At 43.3% G+C, this 10,077-nt stretch overlaps 1 protein-coding gene across 1 annotated transcript; it reads left to right on the top strand.

Annotated features, from left to right (window-relative positions):
- Nucleotides 1-578: 578 nt before the first annotated feature.
- LOC108141564 (keratin, type II cytoskeletal 3) lies at nt 579-1,004 on the top strand. The gene has a single exon (XM_017265010.2). It carries the CDS (start codon nt 635-637, stop codon nt 965-967), a length of 333 nt encoding a protein of 110 aa, XP_017120499.1. The 5' UTR covers nt 579-634; the 3' UTR covers nt 968-1,004.
- The last annotated feature ends 9,073 nt before the right edge of the window (nt 1,005-10,077 follow it).

The following is a 10,077-nucleotide window of genomic DNA, read 5'->3' as shown; positions in this document are numbered from 1 at the left end:
CATCGCTGTGGAATTGCCCAAAAAAACAAAATATTTTTACAAACCAACGATTCACACCTCTTATTTTAGTTGGAAACTAGTTTATTGAATGACTGGCATAAAATTAAGGCTTATGCATTGTTCCAGATACAAGCCTTATTAGCCTACCTTTCCATTAGAGTTATAAACCTCTTAGTCAAAGTATGCATATATGTATATTATATGTATATGTATATTACTTTTGAAAGGAATCCCCTTTGGAACACGCCAGATTTTTAAACAAATATTGCCAAAAATAAATTAGCATTGATTGGACTTAAAAAGTCCAGCACGAGATCACTGCGCAAACCTGTTTATTGATTTGTTTATTTCGTCATAGAACTTGGGAATATTTTTTCCAAATCAACAAAAGAAAACCGCAAGAGTTGGTGGGGATTCTTGGCTGATGTTTGTATTTAGTCACCTGGGCAGAACTGGTTCCCTATTTGGGCATCGCATTTTGCATAGATTGTTCTTGAATCTCATTAATATCGAGACGATAAAAGCTCGAATCTGCGTCCCAAGTCGAGTATAAAAGCCGTTCTCAAATGCCGGCTTTAATCAGTTAAACCCGAAATTTCATCGCTATTGGAAGTTATTTGCATCGAAAGTGAAAATGCGTTCAGTGATTTTGTTAGGCCTCATTGTCTGCCTGGCTTTTAGCCTGGTTTTGGCGGAGTCCGAGAGTCAGTCTAATGATCTGTCGTCTGTGGAAAGGGATATTGGCCAGGCTGTGGAGTCCGAGGTGCGAGCTAAGCGACAGTTTGGATTCGGCGGATTCGGAGGAGGTTTTGGCCGAGGATTTGGCTACAGAAGACCCTTCTATGGAGGCTATGGCGGCTATGGAGGCTATGGTGGCTTTGGAGGCTATGGTGGCTATGGCGGCTATGGAGGCTACGGTCGTCCCTTCTACGGAGGCTATGGTGGTCCCTTCGGCTTCTACGGCTAAATATTTTCCAACAATAAACGAAGACTGAAACTGAAAACTGGGATAGTGTGTGTTTTTCCTTATGCAGGGGATCTACAGAGTCCCAAATTATCTCGCAACTTGACCTCGACCAAACGAATGTGTGTGACCCAGAGCGAAGACGTGATCGAGACTGGGGAATATTTTAAAAATAAATAACGCAAAGTCCCCACATATTTATTAGTCCGCTCGTTCGCAGGTCTTGCTCCTGAGCCATGCTAATTATAAGCACAGGAGGGGGTGTTGTGTGTTTGTTTATGCTCCACGAGCTGTCACGATCTGTTTGCTTTCTTTTCGGGCACTTTGCAGCTCCTCCTCCAGATTAGGCGGCATGTGTGGGAGTTTGTCGGGGTTTGCAGCAATTATCACGTACGATTGTCATAATTATCATTTGGATTTTATTAGCTGGACCTGCGGGCCAATCTCTGTCTGTCTCTCAGTCTGTCTCTCGGTCTGTCTTTGTTCTGCAGAAGCATCTGTGAGTTGCTCGAGGGAAAGTTAAAATGTAAATATTTGAGGGATGTCAGACGTTCTTCTCAGCGAATCTTCAACCATTAATCATGTTAACAATTAGACATTTAGCAGTCAGCTAATCAAATTTGCAGCATATGCGTTAAATATCCCATGGAGTTTTATTGGCCCACCGCAATGATGTACTAATCCCCTTCTAATCAACATGAAAGCCACGTAAATTATCCTCACTCCGCCGGTGCATATTAATTTGCGGCCGAAACCACCAATAGATTCTTATCGAGGGTTCGAGGGGTTCGAGGGGTTCGCGCAAACAACAAAACGCCCAGCTCGCTAACTTACCCCAAAAACGTAGAACGCCCTCGATTGAGAGGACTGGGTGGTGCTGTCATTGTTTAATTGTCAATAGACATCGGCTTCTATCAATATCATAAAAGCTAATAACTCTCGGTTGGATGGACGACGACGGGCCGCAACTGACAACAAACCTGGGCCAACCCCTCGCTCTAATCCCACCGGATATGCTCAATCAAAGCTCAAACTGGGCGGTGGGTGTGTGGGAGGTGTGAGGTGGACAACCTCAACCTGTCTGTTGGGGGTTGCTCGCTAGCTGGAAATCATCGCATTTCATTCATCACTTTTCGCCTTTTCAACGCGAGCAACCCTCCACGGATCCGAGCAGGACTTGGACATGCTTCCCACTCTCCATGGCTTGGCTGGCTTGTTTTGATATTAAAATTGCGTAATTATAATTAACCACATGTGTGTGTGTGTATGCGTGTGTGTGTGTATGCGTGTGTGTGTGTCGGGGGAAGCGGTTTAGCATGTCCTTTGACTGCTTCCGCTTTATGACAAAAGGCGAGGCGGTTAAAGTTACTTCCTCCCGTTAGTGTCACGTGTGTAACTCTGTAAGCGATCTGAGGGAAAACCCCTACCTCTGCCCCCGGGGGCATAATCCATAACTTAACCAACTGTCAGGCAATTGATACAACTTCCAAGCGGAGTCACCTTGTAATTAAAAAGGGAATATTTTCATTTTAATTAGAACTGCACACCTTCTGGGGTTAGATATCAAAGGATTTTAAATACACTTTGTAATAAAAAAAACCTATTTTAATTAATCAATTTCTTATACAAACAAATTTATAATTTTATTCTATTATTTATTTTTTTATAAGTAAATCTTTTGTCAAAATGGACTAATAATATGTTAAAGTTAATAATGCCTAAAAAATACTATATTATTTGTGTTAAAACTGTGCAGTTGCTTGTATTAGGTCATCTTTTTACAGCAGGTTACCAAATTAGCCATACTATTTTACTTAGGTTGCACTTGAATCTTATTATATTAAATACCGAGTATAAAAGACCTTTCAAGAGCTAGCTGTGTATCAGTAAAAACGAAAGTTCTGAGCTATTCAAAGTTAAAATGCGCTTCGCAATTTTGTTCTGTCTAGTATCCTTCCTGGCTTTTAGCCTGGTCCTAGCCGGAGAGAGGTCCGGAAAAATGTCTTTGAGGAAAAATATTGGTGAGACTGCGAAGCCCCAAGTGCGAGCTAAGCGTTTTCTTCCTTTCTTCGGAACGAACGCTGGAAATCCTAATCCTAGGCCCATTGTCAATGGATTCTATCACCCCTCTGGCTTTGGACATCCTGGATACGGAATCTACTACCATCCTTACGCCGGCTACGTTAGGTTCTGAAAATGAAACTAAACACCATACTAAACGATAGCTGAATATTTTGAAGTTGCTTGTTGTTTCGAGCTTGTTCAAAATAAACACTGCTGTTAAGCAGTCCTACACTATCATCTCTCCACCGACTTTTACTTTTCCCAAACTACACATCCATCAACAAATGCGTATGGCCCATAAATTCCCTAATTGTAATTAAGCATGGGAATCCACAAAAGATGCGCAACAGTAGAACTTGGGAAACCGAAACCGAATAACAGAATAACGCAATAATGTGGCCAATAAAATTACTATGGGTCTAGAGTTTCCGACGCGGAGGAGTTGGACCCATGAAAATTGTAGTAGGAGTAGGACTATGCCAGTCCAGGTTGCCGACATTCCAGATACCAGAAAAAGAACCAGAAACTGAGACAGAGACAGAGACAGAGACAGACAGTGCCGCAGATGAGAATGGACTTGCGCTGGGGGATTACAAACGTGTTGCCATTAGTTAACTTCAGCTTTGATTGATTTCAATTAATCTTGGACGCGTGTAATTAATCATTGAACACTTTAATATGGTTAACAACTCTTGGCCAAGCAACGGTTAAAAAGGTTCAACGAGCCATCGTCCGGCGAGCCTCGGCCCAAGACTTTTGGCTCTGGCAACTGACAAAGTGACTGACCACAAGCCAGATTGGAGGATTGGATGACTGGCTGACTGGATGACTGGAGGACTGGAGGACTGGACAAGGGGCTCTGCGGTTGCCGGGGCAGCCGCCACCAAGAAAAATGGCCAAGCTTGGAAAATGCGTTGGAGTAATAGTCGGTAACGAACCCAACAGCACATGCATTTCCATAGCCCAGTCCCGGAGGCAAGTCTTCGGCCTTAGATTCAGCTCCAGACTCAGCCCCCGACTAATTGTACCCAGATTTCGCGCCACTTTGGCTTTGGTTTTGAGCTTTGTGGTCTTGGCAACGTGGAAAGCGGTCCGCGATTGATGGCTATCAATGCCGATGACTTATGGCCGGAGTCGCAGACCGAGGCTCACACGAGTGGAGCCAGCGGACCTGGCAAATCCATCCATCTATGTGGCACATTTGACTGCAGCTCGGTTTGATTATCTCGGTTTTCCCAACTCTCAATTGCTGGTCTCGTTTGGCTATTGATTTTCCCAGGCCGAACAAACAGCCATGGGCAGCGAGTAAAAGTCTGCCGATTTAGTTTGCGGCCAGGCCAAAATCAGAGGGTAAGAGATCCATGTAGGGTGTCATTAGGTGGGATCAATTCACCAGCTCTAAGCGGAGGTATTATGGGAGTAGTGCCCCCCGTTTATGGGCCCACTCCAGCGGTCGCCACAAAGGAAGCCATCCATCGGAAACCAATTGAACGCATTTCACACATGGGCGCTAATGAATTTAATGAAGTCATTTTTCTTTAACCGATTTACAAAACTACTTACAACCGGCGGCCCGGGTCCGTCGCCCAGAACAAGCGAGTTCATAATTTCGCATCATTAATCATGGCCCTAACAAAGAGATCTCGGGCAGACCGATTGACAGCCCAGAAAGGGGGAAAGTAATTTAGGCAGCCAGCTTAGATCGCGGTGCGGCCGATTTGCCGCTGGGAAATTAAAAAACAATTGTTAATTATTAAATTTTAAGTCTTACACTTGGCCGCAAACGATGCTCCTTTCATCGGCGGCTATTCTGGGAGCTGTTCCGTAGTGAAAACTGGGGCCAATCTCTGGTCGACACCTCGCTGATGAGATCATTCATCACGGCCGCAACCTGAGTGAAATGAGTTGCCATTGTTGCGGGCTGCAGTTCGTACAAAAGCACTGCGGAGTCGACGGAGACGCTCCTTTTTTATGTGGTCTTTTTTTGGCATGGGTTCATTTCGGTTTGACTGCTCAATTATCACTTTGATGGGTCTGCAGAAGCTGTCGGATCGTGAGGACCCGCATGGAGCCTCGAGAAAGTGTTGGCTTGGGTTTCCATCTGTTAAATTTTTCACATTTGGAGAGGATGGTGCTTTGAAACTCAATAACACTTCCGTAACAATCCAGCGATTTCTGAATTTCTTTAAGTCTACGTTAGAGAAATAGTCAGTTAAAAGTTTTTAACGATGTATATTATAAAATATATAATATACTTACCCTTGGAAAAAACGAACTGTCCAAAGTAAATTTTTATATGGATAAAAACCTTTTTTTTTCTCAATATAAAAAAAAATAGAATAATTAAATTGTTTTTCCGATTGTTGACTGCAAAACACTTATGATTTTTATCAAAAACGACTTCTTCTTATTTCTTCTTAAATCCTTTCGATTTGTATGGTTTTTTTTTTAATCTGAAGAGACTTTCTATAATTATAATTTTCAGATCAATTATATCAAATATCATTCATATAAAAATCCCAAGTCCTTGTTTCAGCTTTTTTCACTCGCAATAATCTGAGCTTTGCTGGCCACCCATTGTGCCTGATTGACCTAAGCCAAAATTGCGTTTTTCTTTCGGCTGACCGAAATGCGATCACGACCGCAAGCGCTGCGCTTCATTAAAATCGGATTATTGTCCAGCCAAAGGGAGTCCTGCCGAAGGACACACAGCTGATCTGACCAATGTCCCCGGGATGGCTGATGGCTGATGGCTGACCAGTGTCCGATTCCCACGATGCAGCCGTGACTATAAATCCCCGAACGTCTTGGGCCGTATGCAAAAACGCAAGACGCCGGGAGATAAAATTAAAATGGAAATGCGTATAAAATCGACTCAGAATCAACCCCAAAAACTCGGAGGAATCTTGGGCGAAAACTCAGGTAATCGGACTGGACAAGCGGAACCCTTTTGGCGCTGCCATAAAGCGGTGTAAAATTGTAGGAAAATCGGGCAGAAAATTCGTAGGGACAACGGTGGACAATGTCCAGGGATCTTTCGGGGGTTGCTGAGACAGCTAGCGATCCGAGCTTGTCACCGCCGATGCCTTCGCCTTCGCCTTCGCCTTGGCAAAGGTTAAGTCCACTACTGGACACTCGAACTCGAGTTCAAACGGCTACCTGGGATGCTGTGTCGCCAAGAATTTCGGGCATCTGGTCCAAGTGATCTTTCATTGTTCACGCTGCCGCCTCTGACCTTTGGCTGTCTCACGCAATTAGGCAAACTTTCTGGGGTCAAAAATATGTACATTGTGCATATTCCATTTGAATATTTTGCATTAATCTTTTGCATACAGTTGGCCGCTTTTCTTGTGTTTTTGTGTTTGCCAGGGCCGCCTCCCTTCGTCGGATTTGAATAAGTGCTAATGATTTGTGACATGTTTCGGAGAAGCCCCAGCCAAAGGCTTTTATGGCGAATGTTTAATTCATGGCTCCGGCCTGGACGGACACATAAACAAGGCGGAGCGTACATTATAGTGGCTCATACTAAAAAAAAACCGAAAGGGGGAGGCCAGCATGTAATTACACACATGCACACGGAGTCACAGACACATAGACCCATAGGCACACACAGATACTCGCACATCGACAGCGGCTGACACATGCGAGCAGTGGCTGACCTTTGACATGCGCTCTCGAAATACATTTCGAGTGGAGCACAAACACATGGGCCCCGCCACTTTCCCCGCCACTTTCCCCACCACTTTCCCCACCACTCGATTCCGATCCATTCGATTGTGCCCATGTACACCTACTTCGGCTTTATGTGGCCAAACGAACCCTTAATAGCTTTGTGGCTCGCATGTCAAAGGGGGCTTCCCCGTAAAGGTTTCGGCCCAAATGCAATTCCAAATGTACAAACACATGACTAAATAATTGCGGACGTTTTTAATTGGTTCAAAGGCATAGATGCACTAATATTTTTCCGCACGCAAGAAATAAATAAGTAAATTGGGAAAATGAAAATCATAGTATAAATGTTTGTTTAATATTTGACAGACTTCTTTGAAATGGTACAACCAATCGTCTCAGTAAAAAACCGAAATCTTTAAATTTAACTTTTGTCAATATAACAATTTTTAAATAATTGTATTCAAAAGAAAAGAGATTATGCTAATATTTGATGTCCCAGATGTCGACCATTAAATTTGCCAGCAAAATTGACTTAAGGAAAAACTTGTTTGAGGTCTAAAGCTTAAACTTAAGATTTCAACTAGTACTAAATTTGTAATTATTAATTTATGAATGTTTTAAAATAAATTTAACAAAACGATTAAGTATTTTAACAAAAACACCGTCTAAAATCCCTAAATTGTATTGCTTTTAATGAAATTTAAATATATTTAAGCAACAAACGAATTGCTTTCTCAGACGATTTTATTGTGAAACAGATCCATCAACTGGTGACGAAGCTCCATCAAGCATATTGGGTTGACAAAGTTGTTAGCAACGGGAACTCTACTTGCTGTTTTTGGCATGTATTTTTTTTTGTGGCTGGAAAATTTCACATTTGTGTACGCGACTCCGGGCAAGGGAATACATTTTCAGCATTTTCCAGCCACGAACAGCTCCACTTTCACAATGAATCATCAGGCTAAAAACAACAGCCAGCAGAGGGAACTTTTTCTGCAGACCAACTGAAAGGATGGTATAGATTGGGGGGTGTGGCGGCAGAGGGGGTGGAGTGGGCATAGGGGAGGAAAGAGGGAGGGAAGGCGGGCGCGTGTTCGTCAGTTTAACCAGCATGACATGGCCCGGTCCATTGCGGTCCTGGTCTCTGGCATTTTAGCACTTATTCATAAAGTCCTTGCCAGCAACGAAAGACAAAAGGCAACAACAACAAAAAAAAAACGCCACAGAGAAGAGGAATTACTAAAAATTTATCAATGTAAAAGTTTGCCCGGTGCTAGAAGAGGGGGCGTGGTGTCTGGAAGCAGGAAACAAGCAACAATGTAAATTATATGCCAGTTGGTTTGCTATTTTAGAGAGGGCCCACAGTGGGTGCAGACTGCGAGTGGCTGTACAACAGCATTCCCTTTGTCCGCGAATGGGAGCAGATTCATGCTGGAACAGAAATATATATCTCTGCCCGTACATATGCTTAGGAGCAATCCAAAGTCCTTGGAGCATTTGGATTCGAGTGCAGCAGAGCATCCAAATGTGGTAAGCCAAGCTGCAAAGCAAAATGTTGCGCGTAACTGAAATGTTGTTTAAAGTTTGCAGAACTTGTGAGTAGCTATTTAAGTACTTTAACTTTGTTCTGCAATATTTAAAAACCATTTTAGAAAAACCACATTATATAAATACATTTTTTCTTTACTTAAGCTTTGATAATTCATATTTTGTAATGCAACAACCGACGTACCTTTTTAAGTAAGTTTCCTAATATGTTTCCTTAATACATCCATTATACATCAATTTGAATTATTTTGCTTGCTAAACTACAGTTTGTATCACAACGTTTTTTAATAACTTTCTTTTATATATGCAATAACTGAATAGTAAACCCCTTTTTTGACAAAATTATTAAGTGAATATATAAACAATTAGTTTTGGAGAAAAACTCCACTAATCTGCAAAATAGTTTTATTGGTAGAAGATTAAATGATTAATAATTATTTTTAATAAGTAACATCATCTGCTCGTCTTGTAAAATTTTAAACTAAATACAATTTTAAAGATATAAAGCAATAAACTAATGTTTATAAAATATATATACAGAGCTGTAAGGCATTCATGTTATATCTTGGGTAACTAGGGAATTATGAGTGCCTTTTAATAAATATTTTACATTTTCACCCGAATCCCTGGGTATATTGAAATCTCTTTAAACGCAGTTCCACCCAGTTGGGCCCACACCAACCACCTCCTCCCAGTGTCCTCCCACCCACTTTCAATGAACTGTCCCAAGCAGAAAGGAGCACAAAAAATGGCCAACAAGGCGGACGAAGGTGGGGCAGCTGAGGCAGATGGGGCTTCTGTGGCAGCGAGTGCAAAAAGGCGCTCAAATGGGGTTGTCAGTATTTAACCCACAGGGGTTGGAGGTGCCGGCTGACTGCGCGAACTCCGCACAAGTCCATGTAACCATCGGTAAGGGAGGGGGTCGCAGTGGGTGGTACGTGCAACATACGAGGCTGTAACAAGAGGTGGCGAGAGCACGGGATTAGGTTCAAGGAAGAGGAGCCATCAGGATGTTCGGGGGATCGAGACCCCACACATAAGTCATATGGCCAGAAAGAGAGACGCTGCCAATTGAATTTGGGGTCTAAACGGGGCTGCCAGAGAGAGACATCTAGCGGTGTTAATAAAAAGTCAGAAGGCGCTTTTTGTTTCTTTTTAGCCGCTTTTATGGGGGCAAAACACACCGAAAAAAGGCGAGCGAGCGAAATTCCGATACAGTTAATGATAAGACATGGAGGCGAAAGAGATGGGGCTACACCAGAGAGAGATGGAAATGTAGACAAACGAGGGGCGTGACTTCTGAGAGAGAGAGCCACAAAAACTTGACGAAACTCGGCGAGTGAGTGGAAACCAGTCCAATTGGAGGTGTCTCTCTCTCTTATTCGAGTGAAAAGTTGGGGTGGCATATCGTTCATCATCCAATTGTACGTTTGCACTTAGCTCTGGCCTTCCCATGGCCTTCCCACCCCCCCCGGAAACCCCGACACCAGAGGGCGCCAGAGTCCGTGGCCCGTTACGCCCTGCTTTTTGGCCCCCGCCCCCGCTAAACTGTCCCCTTTTGCGGGAGTGCAAAGTGCGGTGGCCACAATTTGGCCCTTTGGACTGGCCTGCAACTCTTGCTTTTTTGCAACTCTGCCGCCTGCGACACTTTTCCAATATCTCCCTGTTTCCCATTTTCCCATTCTCGCATCTCCGCATTTTCCCACTTTTCCACCCACTCTGCTGGGTTCTGAAAAATGAAGTGCCGACAGTATTGCGTGGCATCCAGCGATTCCCTTTAAGTTTTCACTCTCCACAAGTTAGTTGCGTGCAAATGGGCGCTCGTTAAA

The sequence above is a fragment of the Drosophila elegans genome, unplaced genomic scaffold (assembly GCF_018152505.1).
Source record: "Drosophila elegans isolate 14027-0461.03 unplaced genomic scaffold, ASM1815250v1 contig_476, whole genome shotgun sequence".
NCBI classification, from domain to species: domain Eukaryota; kingdom Metazoa; phylum Arthropoda; class Insecta; order Diptera; family Drosophilidae; genus Drosophila; species Drosophila elegans.
The sequence above is the reverse complement of the archived record's forward strand: the minus strand, read 5'-3'. Positions and strand labels throughout refer to the sequence as shown.